Source organism: Nicotiana attenuata, chromosome 12 (genome assembly GCF_001879085.1).
Source record: "Nicotiana attenuata strain UT chromosome 12, NIATTr2, whole genome shotgun sequence".
Lineage (NCBI taxonomy): Eukaryota > Viridiplantae > Streptophyta > Magnoliopsida > Solanales > Solanaceae > Nicotiana > Nicotiana attenuata.
Window position 1 is genome coordinate 6,537,786 of NC_032000.1, and position 16,408 is coordinate 6,554,193.

A 16,408-nucleotide genomic window follows, 5' to 3' on the forward strand; every position below is an offset into this window, starting at 1 on the left:
CGGGAAGAGCAGTACTCGAAGGAGTGTGAGCTGGATAGCCTACCCTAATACAAGTATTTGTGGCTGTTTCAATAAAGGAAGATGAATAGAAAATTCCCCATTGTGTAAAAGTCACAAGGTCCCACACTCCATTTTGGCCAATCTTCCATTAGACTGTCTTTCTTCAAAGTCTTGCTTCCACATGTCTAAGTCAACTAACGTGTCCAAAAGACAACAAACATTAATGCAAAATCCTATGGCCAAGCAAAAACAAACAATAAAGAAACTCTGCAAACTTCAGATTTTGTTAAAACATTCTTGGTTATTCTTGTTAATGTTGTTGATGTTTTTTTTCTTTTTTATCCAAAAGGGTATATCATGGATTTATTTTCTTGGTTTTTTATTTCCATTTTCTTTCATTTTTGGTGCTTTAATTCAGCTCTACGACAGAACACATCCTCCTCAAGTTGCACTAAAGAATTCCAGTGTGGAAACTTAAGAAATTTGAGCTTTCCTTTCTACAAATCCACACAACTTGATTGTGGTTTGTGCAAAGTGGATTGTGAAGAAAATCCACATCCCATAATTGAATTAAATGGAGTGAAATATCAAGCACTTGAAAAACAGGATGTTTTCATCAAAATTAAGGACAGTATTCTTGGAAACCTTTTGGAAAACAAGAGTTGCCAATCTTTTGATAGAAATCTGTCTTTACCAATTTCTCCTTCAATAACATATAGAGTCAGCCCTTTTCTCACTTTGTTCAAATGCAATAATAGCCAGAAGAAACATGAAGAAGTTTTCACTTCCACAAGATATCACAGCCACAATAGCTGTGAAAGTTTCATATTATACTATAACCTCTCAATGGATTACTATCCAGGATTTCCTCTTCCTAGTAGCTGTTCCTTTATTCGGCTGCCCGTGCCATCGAATTCAGAATCAAAATCAGAAAACAATGGCCTATTTGATATGTTAACTGATGAAGTTTTTCTAGGATGGACTGTGTCTGATGAATGTAATCAGTGTTATTATAGAGGAGGCAAGTGTCAAACTGATAATACTACTAACAAGTTTATTTGTTATAATACCAAAGGTAAAGAACTTTTGTCATGGTTTACATTAAAGATTTTGGTTCTGTTTTATAAACCTTGATTCAACTTACTATTTGCATTGTTTGCAGGAAATAAAAAAGTGAAACTGATTGTTGCAGGTACTTACCTATTCCATTATCTACTATTTTGTTGTTGTAACTGGTAAAACTACTGTCATGTGACCTGGAGGTCACGGGTTCGAGCTGTGGAAATAGCCTCTTGCAGAAATGCAGGGTAAGGCTGCGTACAATAGACCCTTGTGGTCCGGCCCTTTCTTGGACCCCGCGCATAGCGAGAGCTTAGTGCACCGGGCTGCCCTTTTAGTCCATACTTGATTATGTCCGTTAATCGGTATATTCTGTGCTTCGGTTTCAGCATTTATTGGTTTACTTGTTGGACTCTGCACAATTGCGTGTATTATATGGTTTTGCAAGAGGAGGAAAAGTGATTCTTCACCATTTCTTTCAAGAAATACATCTGGTGTTTCAATGATTCATCAAGAGATCGAGGAACGTAGCCAATACCTAGGAATCCCAGTATTCTCCTACAGAGAACTTGAAGAAGCCACCAACAAATTCAACTCTTCTAAACAACTTGGTGATGGAGGTTATGGAACTGTGTACTATGGTAAGAAATATATTTAACACATTTGGCCAGTCGGCAAACATAATTACAGTCGTTAGCCAAATATACAAAAAATATACACTGATTATCCAAAAAATATGTATATTGTATACGTTAATATACAAAAATATACATTTACTTGCTATTATTTTGAGGGGCGGCTATACTGTGTAGATTAATAATATTCTATAGACAATACACAAAAGTCTGTTTTTCTTAGTTTTGCTTTCTGAGGAGGCAATGTAAATAGTAAGCATCTTGATCTAACAGCTATTACTGTATGTTTAAAATCAGGGAAACTTAGAGATGGAAAAGAAGTTGCAGTTAAGCGCCTTTATGAGCACAATCACAACCAAATGAAACAGTTCATCAATGAAATTGAAATTCTTACTCGCCTTAGGCATCCGAATCTTGTTATCCTTTATGGATGCACATCAAGACGTAGTCGTGAACTCTTCCTTGTTTATGAGTACATTCCCAATGGAACAATTGCTGATCACCTGCACGGTCATAGAGCAAAGGATAAGTTACTTACATGGCCTATACGGCTCAAAATTGCTATAGAAATTGCCAGTGCATTGGCTTACCTTCATGCTTCTGACATCATACACCGTGATGTCAAGACTAATAACATTCTCCTGGACAATGACTTTTGTGTCAAAGTAGCAGATTTCGGGCTGTCAAAACTCTTTCCTAATGATGTTACTCATATCTCAACTGCACCTCAGGGGACCCCGGGATATGTTGATACTCAATATCATGAATGTTACCAGCTTACTGATAAGAGTGATGTTTATAGCTTTGGGGTTGTCCTCGTCGAGCTCATATCATCAATGCCTGCAGTGGATATGAATAGACATATGCACGAGATTAACTTGGCTAACTTCGCGATGAACAGGATACTAAAATGTGCGTTTGATGAAGTGATCGATCCATCTCTTGGATTCGAGACAGATGCTGAAGTTAGGAGGATGACTATATCTGTTGCAGAACTAGCTTTTCAGTGCTTGCAAGTTGTGAAAGACGTGAGGCCTAAAATGGAAGAAGTACTCGAGATGTTGAAGACTATTAAAGAAGGTGAATGGAAAAATTATCACAGAAAGGAGATCACTGGTAAATGTACTGAGCTTTCAAGGGTAAAAGCGCGTATTCCTTCTGAAACGGAGGATGCTGTGTTATTGAAGAAAAATATTCCAGCTTCACCTGATACTGTGATTGATACATGGGCTAGTAGCTCCACTACAAATAGTACTGGAGGTTGATAATAGTAAACTCTTTTTTCCTCTTCATGTTAGATAAACATCAAGATTAGTACAATGTCATTTATAGAGAAAAGAATTAGCTTGTTTCAGCCTGTTTATTTGGTTGATGCTTAAGACATGTCATGAGCATAGTAAATGAAGGTTTTTGAAGTGTTAGTTATAGTTATATGCATATGGCTCCTTAGTCATCAACCAATTCCTATGTTGCTCGGATTCTCCAAAAATATCACTGCACCAATGGGAGATCCTCCAAAAATGTATTTAGGAGGATCGGACACACACCAGACATATTTTTGGAGGATCCGAGCAACATAGACCAAGTCAATTATGCCCCTTTAGCTTAGTTCTCTGCTACCAGCAGTGGTATCCCTTTTCTTGTGTTGTATTAGCAAACTCGAGGGAGTTATAGATTGGTTTCTTAGAACTAGAAGCTTGAATTTATGCAAAAGTTTGAAGATTTTGGAAGAAATATAAGATTTATATGAAAACCTGTTCTTTCTGTTGGTGAAATGAGTAATGTTGCTCCTTTTATGCAATCTCTCTTTGGAGTTGTCACGACCCGAAATCCCTTCGAAGGTGTCGTGATGACACCTAGTGTCTAAAACTAGGTAAGCATAACGTTAACAGAAATAACAATAATATTCACTAACTTCGCATCTGATAACTCTGAACAATTTAAAATTTCCAAAACCGGTAGTACAAATCTTAGCCTTTCTAGGAGTAGTTATACATATTGAATATATCACTGTTCCAGAACAAAAGGAAACAACGGAAATAAATACAACAGAAGGTGACTCCGAGACCTGCGAACGCAGCAGCAGGTTTACTTGAGTCTCCACAGCGATGCTCCGCACAGCTACTAACGATTAAATACCTGGATCTGTACAAAAATGTACAAAAGTGTAGTATGAGCACACCACAGCGGTGCCCAGTAAGTATTAAGACTAACCTCGGTGGAGTAGTGACGATGAACAATCAAGACACCTATGGGTCTAATAAGTTGAACACGTATGATAATAAACTAACAGGATAAAGATAACAAAGTAATGCCAAAAGGAAGGGAGAAATCAAATTACAACAATAGAGACGATAAGGAGAAAACACGGATAGTAACAAAAATAACAAGGTAATTACACACCAACACAGTTGGGATACAAACAAGTAAAATGTGATCAAATAAGGGAAAGTGATATTAACTCAACCAATCGCATCATTCTAATACACAAATTCCGACCATCTCAAACCTCGAAGTCTCATATCATAATCACAATTTCCATAACCTTTAACAAACACGACACCTTGTGCCCACATATTTCCATCTCACTTGCACAACAAATCCACGTGCTACTCAGTACATAGTGTTCGTGAAAACACAACTAAGATGTTCAAGAAGTTCCATTTATATATCATGAAGTATATTTACAGTTTCTAGACCAATTGGCAAATCAGCGAGAAAAGATGAAGATATTTTTAGAAAACATTTGAGTGAAGGAAAATAACCTTTTCAAATAAAAATACAACATCGAATAAGTTATTTCCTTGAATATATGATTTATTAAATTAAAACTTAATAGTAATTCCTTTTTAAGAAAATACAACTTGAGACGAGTTAAGGAAATTTAATTGAGGAACCAATTGAAATAAAATATAACAACTTTTAGAATTTGTAATATTGAAATATATATACAGCGAGTTATAATTTAAGAGTCATACAAGGTAGCGTAATATTAATTCCTTTATTTTAAATCACTATATTACTAAGAACTCAGCAGGACAAGAGGAAATGACTTAACGTAGTAAATTTACTTTGAAAATTAATTCACCAGAGTAATAGTTTCAGGAAAAGAACTCAAGGAATGACGGCAAGTCAATAAGTCAAGGTCAATAACTCAATCCTCAACTCCGTGAAAACCAGAAATACAATTTATCAAAAGCCTTGCACGAATGAATTAAAGTTAATACAGTAAAACAGGGGATACCAAAATACAAGATTTGTTGCGGCGCACAACCCGATCCCACCATATCATATAAATTCACCCTTATTCCTCTTTAATGTATCACCCTTATTCCTCCTATTGCGGCGTGCAACCCGATCCCACCAAACAATATCAATATCATAATAATAATAATAATAAATATGATATGTTGCGGCGCGCAACCCGATCCCACCATATAATATGAATTCACCATTATTTCTCCTCAATATATCACCCTTATTCCTCCTGTTGCAGCGTGCAACCCGATCCCACCAGACAATGTCAATTCACCCTTATTTCTCCTCAATATATCACCTTCATTCCTCTTGTTGCGGCGTGCAACCCGATCCCACCAGACAATATCAATTCACCCTTATTTCTCCTCAATATACCACTCGTATTCCTCATGTTGCGGCGTGCAACCCGATCCCACCAGAAAATATCAATTCACCCTTATTCCTCCTCAATATATCACCCTTATTTCTCCTGTTGCGGTGCGCAAGCCGATCCCACCGTCCATAATTTAAATCAACAACGACAAAGCAACAACTCAATTACAAGAATTCCTACCACCAAGAGTATGAGTACACGGCAACAAGAGAATCACGTGAAATCAAAGGAATACAACAACCTTTACAAAAGCAACAAGATATGTAAGGCACGTGATAACTACACAGTCAACCACAATAATTTGGACATGTAGCATATTTTCACAAAGTCATAGAGGAACTCACAATTAAAAAGTATCAAAACAATAAGGAGGGCAATTACTTCAATTAAGGCAAATAAGGGGCAAATAAAAAGTAAGAGCTAACAGCATTGTATAGAGCATGTAGTGGTGAAACTAGCAAATAGGAAACCCAATCATATCAGAACAACTCCCTAGTTAGTGATCATAAGGACCTAAGAACCCTAAAAGGCAAATTTTTCACAAATAAAATCGAGCACGCACCCGTCACCTCGCGTGCACGGACTACAATTAGCATAGAGGACTCAAATCCTATGGGGAAGTCCCACACAAGGTTAGGCAAGATACTTACCTCAATTCGGCCAGTTCAATACTCAATTTAGCTTTTCCTTTACCAATTCATCAACGCACGGCTCAATCCAGCCAAAAACGACTTAAATACATCAAACAATGCAAGAGAAAACAATTTCAATCAACAAAGCTATGATTCTTATACAATTTGTAAAAAGTCAACTCCCCCGGACCGCACCTCGGAACCCGACAAAATTTACAAAAACCGAACACCCATTCCGATACGTGTTCAACCATACAAAAATCATCAAGTTCTGATACCAATTCGTCCTTCAAATCATCATTTTCATTTTTGAAAGATTTTACAATTTTCCCCAAATTTTCCTTTAGATTCTCATGAGTTTGATGTTAAATATCTGATATAATCACAAAATATAGTTAGAAATTGATTAGAGACACTTACCCAATGATTTGGCATGAAAATATTCTCTCACAATCACCCACTCTCGGACCTAGGGTTCAAATTATGAAAAAATGAAGCTAAGGTTCGGAATGCCCACCTTTTAGTAGGCTGCAGATGTCGCATTTGCGACACTGTGTTCGCAAATGCGAACTCGCAAAAGCGAAGAATACTTCGCAAATGCGAAGCCTGAAGAATCATCTCTCCATCGCAATTGCGACGAGACACTTCGCAAATGCGAAGTAGGACCTTCGCAAAAGCGGCCCAAATGTTCGCAAATGCGAACTTCCCTTGCCCAGCCCATCTTCGCAAATGCGAGAATGATCTCGCAAATGCGGTCATTGCAAATGCGAGAACAGAAACACCAGCACAGCTGAACCTCTTTCAAACACTCCGAAATGCGTACAAAACCCATTCGAACCCTCGGGGCTCTAAACCAAACACTCTCACAAGTCTGAAAACATAACATGAACTCGCTCGCGCGATCGGAACAGCAAAATAATCACTAAAATCACGAATCGGACGCCAAAACACTTGAAATCATATTGAACTTCAAGAACCTCTAGAATCGCAACCGAGCGTCCGAACCATATCAAATTAACTCCAAACGACACCAAATTTTGCAGGCAAGTCCCAAATGACATAACGGAGCTGTTCCAACTCTCGGAACTGCATTCCGACCCCGATATCACAAAAGTCAACGATGGGTCAAACTTTCGCCGAAATGCCTCAAATTACCCTAAGGGCCTCCAAATCCGAATCCGAACGCACGCCTAAGTCCAAAATCGTCATACGAAGTTGCTGAAATCATCCAAAACTCATTCCGAAGCCGTTTACTCCAAAGTCAAATTCCGGTCAAATTCTCACCGCTTAAGCTTCCTAAACTAGATTCCTTCTTCCAATTCGACTCCGAATCATCCGGAAACTGAATTCAACCATGCACGCAAGTCGATACACCTAATATGAAGCTGTTTGTGACCTCAAACTGCCGAACCGGACGCAATTGCTCAAAACGACCAGTCGGATCGTTACAGGAGTCAACTCCATCTTTGTAAATCTCTAACTTCTGCAGCTGGATTGACTCCATTTCTAATGTATTTACTATAACATTATGTATGATATATGTAGGCTGTAGCACTCTGCGGTGCGGTTAATGGTCAATAAAGTGAGAGAAAATCATGAACGACCAATGTTTAAATCCCTTCCGAGACAAAAGAACGTCAGATGATTTCTTTCAATCCGCCTAAGCCTTAGTAAGATGGAGCTACTCGATACCTATGTTGGTTGGAGGTAGCAAGTATCCAAGCACGAATTTGACGTTTAATGAAAGCAGTATGACATTTGTCGTCCAGCTAAAATTCTACTTGGAATATAATGGTTTTTGCTAATATTTCTATTTTTTCTACATATAAACAAGTGAACACTGCCCTTTTCCAGCTTTCAACATTGTATTTGGAAAATGTGGAAGTTACCAATCAAGGGTATTGCCTTTTTGAAGGGACTTTTCATGTTCTTTTTTTCCATTAGTGATTTTGACTGTAATGGCTGTCAAGAAAGTTGATGAGATGAGACTTCAAACTATGACTGATTCTTTTCCCTAAGAAAAAGACCTGCTATAAAATCTTCCTCAAAAGTTTTAAGTTTCATTGCTGAGACAATTCCTTTATTAGAAATAGCATCCAAGACTGAGTCAATAATCAAGATTTAGCTAGTTAACTAGGAAAATGACACTGTATAGCCGCTCTCAAAATAATAGCCGAAAAAATATATTTTTTTTGTATATATATACATTATGTATGTTATATACAAAAATTATACAAATTTTATAATTCACTAAGTTTTCTTTTAAAAATTTTATATTTTAGAAAGGATAAAAAAGGACCTCAATTAAGTAGCCTTCACCAATCACAATTCACTACTCTTGTTTTACAAATAAAACAAGAGATTCACAAAAAAAAACAGAGGCTTTAAGAGATGATTTCTCTACATCTCAAAAGAACTCAAAGGCCTTTGAACAAATTTTCATTGAAAGATTGTCTAAAGGAAGAGAAATATTTTCTTTTGGTTGTGTGTGAGAGAGAGAAAGAGTTAGAAAAAATATTTGCAAGAAGTCTTCATAGGACAAGAAGAGCAGTAAATTCTACATGGTCGTGTGGTAGGATGTATTAGGAAAAATAATAAACTTTGATATTATTAATCCCTTATTTGGTAGCATTTTTCAACTTATGTATAACTAATACTTAGTTATACACCCTATTCACGACTATTCTTATACATAGCAAACCATTGCATTAGCAATATCATGGCTTTTAATACATGGATAAGCATGTATAAAGACATAATTGCCCTTTCAATGCCTTTTTCTAATTCTTTCCAATATTTTTGGAGGGTATTTTTGTAAACAAATAATTTTTAAAAAAAGTTATGCAATGCATGTTATTAATACACCAAACAAACAGGGGATCACAACTAATGTCAGCATAACTAATACACCAAAGTCAGTAGTATTCTTATACACCCTACCATACGACCCCTACATGTGCTACTTAATTTCTAACAATACTTTTCAAGGGCAAGAATTTACAGAAGTAGCACTAGAACAAATATAATCAAAGATGTTGAATTCAGACTTAAAGGAAAACTATAGCACCTTTCTTTATAAGCTTGAAATGTAACACTTCCTTGAGCAAAAATACAAGTTACAAAAGGAAAATTTATGCAACAGCAAACACTTGTTGCAAATTCCTCGGCAAAAAAAAAAAAAAAAGAAAAAAGAAAACATCTCTAATCAATGTCTAGCAGTTAGATTATCAGAGTTGCTCAATGGAATTAAAGGAGTTCTCTTATTCAATGTGCTTTCTGATTGCTGTAGATTTTCGTCATTGTCTCCATGTTCTTCGGCTACCTTATGGGAGGGTTCACGTCTCGGATTTGCTTTTGAATGCTCCTCTGGAAGTATAGCTTGCTGAAATAACCTGTGAATCATTTCATAACTGGTAAATGTAATAACAGCAGAGGGAGTCGTCCGTAGAAGATTGGTTCCACAACCTCGGTAGAATCCGGTCAGACGTTCCTGTCTGAAGATCTTTTTTACACAATCAACAACCCCTTTATATGCTTTCTCTGAGTTTCTTACTTGCCCTTGTTCTTGTAGTTTAGAACGCACGACCTGGTAAAAAACTACGGATTAAAAGGTAGGCCATAGTGAGTCCATGAAAGGAACCAAAATAATCTTGGTCCATTTTCCTCTTACCTCGTGTGGATAAGTCATTACAGAGGCAACTACTTTGGCCATCGAAGAGGCGATCGCTACTTCACCAGGGCTCAGTTCATTGGTTTGCTTATTGGCTGGCAGTTTGAGAAAGACATCATGTGATCAATCAGATACGAACAAACAGGTACGAACTTCCACAAACGACTACAGAAAACAGTTTCTCACCCCTTTTTGCTAAGTATGATTTCAGCTTTTCATATGCTGGAAATTGGATAGCAACATGACTTATCCCAGCCAAAGACGGCAAGAGGCCACTGCAACCCAAAGGAAACAGAACTATTAAACCCCAAAAAAACTAGTATAGAGGGTGATTGCTTTTTTTTTTCTCCTTTTGATAAGGGTAAATGCTTATTCTTCTATGAGGATGTTTCCAGCTTCATGAGCCTCTCTACAAAGGATGAAACACATATATATAAAGTTTGTATATGACTATGTTCACTATATAACTAACCTGTACCATCCTCGGATCCCTTCTTCATGTGCTATTCGTATTAAAGCAGACAATATACCTTTATAAGGAACTACACCCTCCCTTATTCCCTGTGTCTAAGAAAAAAGAGGGGGAAAAAATATCAGGAACAAGATACAGAAGCAAATGCAAGTTGTTATTCCAATACTAATTAAGGTAAACCTAAGAATATTGGAAACTTGTGCTTCCGTATTAGCCTATGTTACGCCCATGTTACATGAACTCTTAACAGGCTCCATGCTGACAAAACCAAATTTCCAAAATGACGTCTTTTTAATACGCCGGGAAGCCAACTTAATCAGATTGGAAAGCTATTACTTCTTTGCACTTAACGTACTTTTTTTAAGGCACAGTAAGTGTGGAGATGGAATTTTTTTGATAACAAAGGAAATCCCTCAGCGCCAGTTGTGCATAGTTCGAAACTCGGAGGATAATGGGCCCACCCCTCTACCCTTCTCCGCTTAAATATCATGCTTTTGTCTGCGGCAGGACCCGTGACGTGTGCCTAAACCACACATCACAAGCTACCCTCTTACCACTGGACCAAGCCCGGAGGGCTAAGAGTGCAAATGGAATATTAACGGGCACAGAGTGTACTAGACTCCGTTCTTTTCGCTTATGGATTCTCTCCACAAGTAATATTTGGAAACATGGAGCAAAATTTGAACTTGTGATTAATGGATATGTTAGAGTTGAAGAATACATCAATGTTAACTATATGAGAACACCGAACCTACTTGGAGACGGGTCTTAACAACCCATAATGGATTTGTCGTAATGGCTGTTGCGGCCCCCGCTCCTGCAGCAGCAATCATGTTTGCACCAATTGTAAGCTGCCCACAGCTATCCACTGCATCTACCACACAAGATAATTCTTTAGGTAAAGATAAGTGTTAAGTTTCTTCATAGCAACTTCGAAACACTAAAGGATTAGACAATGTGATGCCATTCAAACAAACATATAAAAAAGAAGCGATAAAAGTCAACAGCTAAATAACCAATAGAGGAAAAGTTTACCATGCGAATGCAATGAATCCTTGAGATGTCCATAAACTGTGAAGTACACCTGCGGAAGATGAATGTTTTCTCTCAAAATGGTTTCTTAAGTGGACATTTCAGCAAAAAAGGGTCAATGGATTCAGCATTTCAGCATGTACAGAAAATATATGCCAACATGGAGTCAGTTGAGAAAAAAGCCAATAAGATTGCCAAGAACATGGTTAATCAACTTCTTGTTTCACGAGTCCAATACAGCATCACCCGCCCCCAACCCCACCCACCACTCCCCAAAAAACCTTATTCATTTTGAAAGGTAAGTGAAAGGATTCCAAAGTGAAAGGTAAGTTCTATAGAACAACTATAAGACTGATAATGTTATATGGTAATAAATGTTGGGCTGCTAAAATCCATCATATCCACAAGATGAGTGTTGCAGAGATGTGGATGCTAAGACGAATGTGCGCTCATACAAGATTAAATAAGATTAAAAATGACGACATTCGCCAGAAGGTGCAAGTAGCATGCATTGAGGATAAAATGAGAGAAGGTCGCTTGAGATGGTTTGGTCATGTCTTGCATCGCTCTACCGAGGCACCGGTCCATAGGTGTGAAATGATGGTGAGTGAAGGTGTGGAAGGAAGGCTAAATCATTTTCACTCTTCATCAGCAATAACATTAGGTACTTGGTGATGCGTGGAAGGCAGGCTTGATCATTGCATTATCATAAGAACAAAAGAATTTCAGTTCCACAAGAGATCAAAGAGAAAATCTGAATATTATCTCATTCAATATTAATGACTCATTTCATGAAGGAACTCCAACTAATTGCAATCCGCAGCAACAGAAATTAAACAAGATAAAGCTTACCGCCCAGTTTGGAAGAAGAGCTGCTAATGTTGGTGAAAGGCCTCGATAAAGTCCCCTGAAACCTTCAGCTCTTAGTATATTCTGTAAGCTTGTGACAATGACACTACCTGCTTGTTGCCCATAGAATTTAAAGAAAAATAAGTGTGCCAGTAATATGGATTTGGATTTTTCATTATTATTTACTTCCTTTATAAGGGAACCATTGATCTTAATCAGTTGTCACTATTAAGAAGACCAAACAACAATTTCTTTATTGCAAGAAGGAAAAAGATGAAAGACCAGTTATCAGCTCTTCAAATAAACACTTGTTTAAATTAAGAAAACAACAGAACTCTTGCACATAACTTAGCTCTAGAAACCTTCATGAAAGTTGAAAGCACCTCTCTAAAACTCACCAAATTATATTCACTGTCAAAGGCGATTTCTCATAGAGGCACGATGAGCATAGTGTGCACAACGTTCGGAATTTTGAAAGTCCATACATCAAACGTGGAAAGCAGAATGCAAAGAAAAAGAGCGGAGAGCAGAACATTGGGCATCCTATGTTAGAGAAAATGGAAATGGGAGGAAGCAGTGAAACCTGAACGAAGAAAAAGACAGACAAATCACGACAAATAGCTCTTCCTCCACTAAGGAGGATCTTGTGAACAAAAGAGATCATTAAGCATCCAAGAGAAAAGAAAGTTCCTAAATCCACATTGAGAAGTAATTTAAATTGTTTTTTCTATTTATGATCCCACAACAGATTCTGCCCGTACATATTAGTTGAATATATGTTTTTGTAGTGACATCTTTGTTTAGGATGAGGTAACTGTATAATCCTACTGTACATGGCTCCATTATTTTTCTGCTACAAATACCCTAAAGAATTTAAAAGAATACATAGATAAATAAAGGAGAAGGACATGGTGCGAGATAAGGATACATTGCGGCTCTATAAAGCAGTCAATCAGAATATACTTAATACTTCTATTGTGCCTGAGAAGATTGGTAAGAATTTAAACAAACAGCCAAACTTCTTTCATCTACAATATACTAGGACTGGAAGAACTTTGAATCGATGTACTGTGTATAATCAGGGTAAAAGTTGCCTTTAGATTTTGACATTTTGTGTTAAATCCCAGTTATCTAGGAACGCAGAACAGAACCTGAAATGGTATGTCTTTGCAAATGAGGAATGCTCAGGTCTATCATTTAAGCTTCATTGGATCAGATAAACATTAACGATTGTGAATAAACATTAGGCTGTGAATAAGAAGCGTGTTCTTACCTGCTATATGTAGGATATAATAAAGGGATACGGATCATTATTACAACAACAACAACTAGTATGCCTCAGTCCCAAACAAGTCAAGGGTTGGCTATATGAATCCTCACTGACCATATTACTCCATTTAAACTCATCGTATGCCAATATCATGCAAATACAAATAAAAAGTACTATTAAAGTTCTCTATATTTTCTACATATAAATCTCTGAAAGGCTAAACCACTCCTAGAAAGCATAGAACCCACATTACAAGTGCTATCACGTCTAAAATATATACTCAACTAATAGGTATCTCCTATATACTCGATATTTTTTTTTCTTTCTATAGTGCCTATCTTTAGCTAAGTCTACAAGATCCCGGAGATTGTAGGTCCTTCGAGACAACTACAGATCAAATTACTAAAACTATGAAATAATTCAATTAGAAAATCATGTAAATCCTAATAATACAATTTGCATTTGTTCACTCGGGAGCACTTTGGCGCAGAATAGCAATTCTCATCAACACAGACAATGCGAAAAAGAAAAAAACAGAAACAGTCCACCACCTCATATAAAAGAGATGACCATGAGCACAAACCTTGACGACCAGATTGAGATATCTGAGGCAGACCATGAACTTGTAGTCTTGTTTTAATAACATCCAATGGACACATAAATGTAGCAGCAATAGCACCTAAAAATACCACCCAAAGAACAAAAACAAAAATCTTTATGCCCCCAATTAACTCAAAATCACATTCAAATAGCTCAAAACTCAAAGATCAAAAAGTAACAATAAAAGAATAAATCTTTTATCATTTTTAACAGTAAAACCCCATATAAATGTAGCAGCAATAACACATAAAAAAGAACCCAAAGACACAAAAGCAAAGAATTTTACACCCCCAATTAACTCAAATCACATTCAAATAACTCAAAAACTGAAAGATTAAAATGTAACAAAAAAGAATAAATCTGTCTTCTTTAGCAGTACAATAGCACCTAAAAACCACCCAAAGATAAAAGGTAAGACTTTTACACCCCCAATTAACTCAAAATACATCCAAATAGCTCAAAAACTCAAAGATCAAAAATTAAACAAAGGAATTATCTTTATCTTCTTTATAGTAAAACCCCAGAAAGCAGCAATAGCACCTAAAAAACCACCCAAATATATTTTTTATATATATAAGGATAGATTTTTACACCCCCAAGTAACTCAAAATCACATTCAAACAACTCAAATATCAAAAAGTAACAAAAAGAATTAATCTTATATTCTTTAGCACTAAAACCATAGATAACAATTATTTAATAAATAAAAAAACAAAAACAAAAAATAAACATAAATGCAGCAGCAATAGCACCTAAAGATACAAAAGCAAAGATTTTTACACCCCCAATTAACTCAAACTCACGTTCAAATAGCTCAAAGATTAAAAAGTAACACAAAAAATAAATCTTTATCTTCTTTACCAGTAATAAAAAAATGGACAACAATAAAAGAGAAGTTATAAACCTGCAGAAGCACCAGCACCAGCATCACAAATAATATCCCTAACACTTCTATGGTTTGCAGAAGTAGCCATATTGTTGCAGAAAAGTCTGTAATTTTTGTGCCCAAGAATACAAATACCAATGAAATTAAAAGGGTAATTGTTTTTTTTCAAGAAATGAATGAAAATAAAAGAAAAAGAAAACTTTAGCAAAAACCCAGGTGTGTTACATCATATACAAATACTATCCTTTTGGGGTTTCAGATCGGTGGACTTAGAAATGGACCAGTCCACTGACGTGATTAGGGGTTGTGATTTTAGGCTAGATATTAACTCGCTACTGGGTATGAATTCTGATTCTTTATTACGTGTGGAAAATAGTGGCTTTTTTAATTGAAAAAGAAAAAAAAAAGAATTGGTATGGAGAAATAAACTGATTCTTTATTACGTGTGGAAAATAGTGGCTTTTTTAATTGAAAAAGAAAAAAAAAGAATTGGTATGGAGAAATAAACTGATTCTTTATTACGTGTGGAAAATAGTGGCTTTTTTAATTGAAATAGATTTTTTTTTTACTTTAGCTCGCGCCAGAAACTAGTTATATTTGATAGTCATGTATAAAATTTGTATGGTTTTTGTATATAACATATATATATATATATTCTTTCGGCTATTATTTTGAGAGCGGCTATATAATATTATTTTCCTAAAAAAATAAGGTTTTGATATGGAGAAAAATATTTTCTAGGTAATCATATTTTGATGGTTGGTCTTCAATTATTATGGATAGAATATAACTAATATTCACCTTTTGTAACACTATTAAGTTATTTTTATTTGTTATAGTAAATAACTTACTTATTTTAAAAGTTATAAATTTTACTGTTGTTATGAAGGTTCGTTATTTACGGTATCAATGTATATAAGTTAGGTGAATATTTACTTGTGTTGAATGTTTATACCAACTCAATACATACATACACATGTCATTACAAGTATAATTATTTAAAAAAATTATAATTAATTAAAGCGTACGTTCTTACTTTAATTTAATTAATATTTTACCATGATAAATTAGTATAGTTTGGTGCAATACCTATTATGCGTAAATTATTGCGTATACGTTAAATACTTACAAATAATATTTTCTATATTTAGAGAGTTACCCGTAGATACTTTTTGGATGATCTAATATAGTAAAAATTTCTCAACATATATATTAAACTCTTATGAGTAATATTATTTTTGACTTCTGTCCATGATGTCATTTTGTTATTACTAGTATTTCAACTCGGTATTTCATATTACTTATTTTAGTTAACAATGAAACATTATTGTTTAATATTTGATTCAAAAGAATCACTAGAACACTAATAAATTCGGGTGAATGCGGGTTTAAATCCTATGCGGGGCAGGGGGCGGGTTCTGTCACCGCCTGCCATTCCTAAACACTATTATAAAACGCTATCATAAGCTTGTACCATTACTATATCTTATCAAATTTCATAACAGACTAACCAAACACTGATTAACGATTCAAGGAATGATCATTTCACAATGTAAAACATTTTTCATCGAAATGGAAAAAAAAAATTAAAAAATTCCATGCCAGCGCACCTCAATTGTCAAACATTGTGATATTAGTCAAAAACACTAAAATTGCCAACTAAAAATTGTTT

General features: G+C 35.7%; 2 protein-coding genes across 3 annotated transcripts; one reads left to right on the forward strand and one right to left on the reverse strand.

The window, feature by feature from the left end:
* LOC109235219 (LEAF RUST 10 DISEASE-RESISTANCE LOCUS RECEPTOR-LIKE PROTEIN KINASE-like 1.1) lies at window positions 234-3,445 on the forward strand. The gene is made up of 4 exons (XM_019401242.1): window positions 234-1,075; window positions 1,163-1,192; window positions 1,449-1,700; window positions 1,992-3,445. The coding sequence occupies exons 1-4, from the start codon at window positions 358-360 to the stop codon at window positions 2,957-2,959; spliced, it is 1,968 nt and encodes a 655-aa protein (XP_019256787.1). The 5' UTR covers window positions 234-357; the 3' UTR covers window positions 2,960-3,445.
* On the reverse strand, window positions 9,005-15,081 carry LOC109235220 (nicotinamide adenine dinucleotide transporter 2, mitochondrial). 2 transcript variants are annotated; one of them, XM_019401244.1, is made up of 9 exons: window positions 14,755-15,081; window positions 13,834-13,929; window positions 11,984-12,090; window positions 11,135-11,183; window positions 10,855-10,967; window positions 10,100-10,194; window positions 9,814-9,902; window positions 9,628-9,722; window positions 9,005-9,543 (listed from the first exon to the last, which is right to left on the reverse strand). In XM_019401244.1, exons 1-9 carry the CDS (start codon window positions 14,822-14,824, stop codon window positions 9,163-9,165), a joined length of 1,095 nt encoding a protein of 364 aa, XP_019256789.1. In that variant the 5' UTR covers window positions 14,825-15,081; the 3' UTR covers window positions 9,005-9,162. The 2 variants fall into 2 exon arrangements, with proteins under 2 accessions (XP_019256789.1, XP_019256788.1); XM_019401243.1 differs by having other exon boundaries at window positions 10,855-10,973.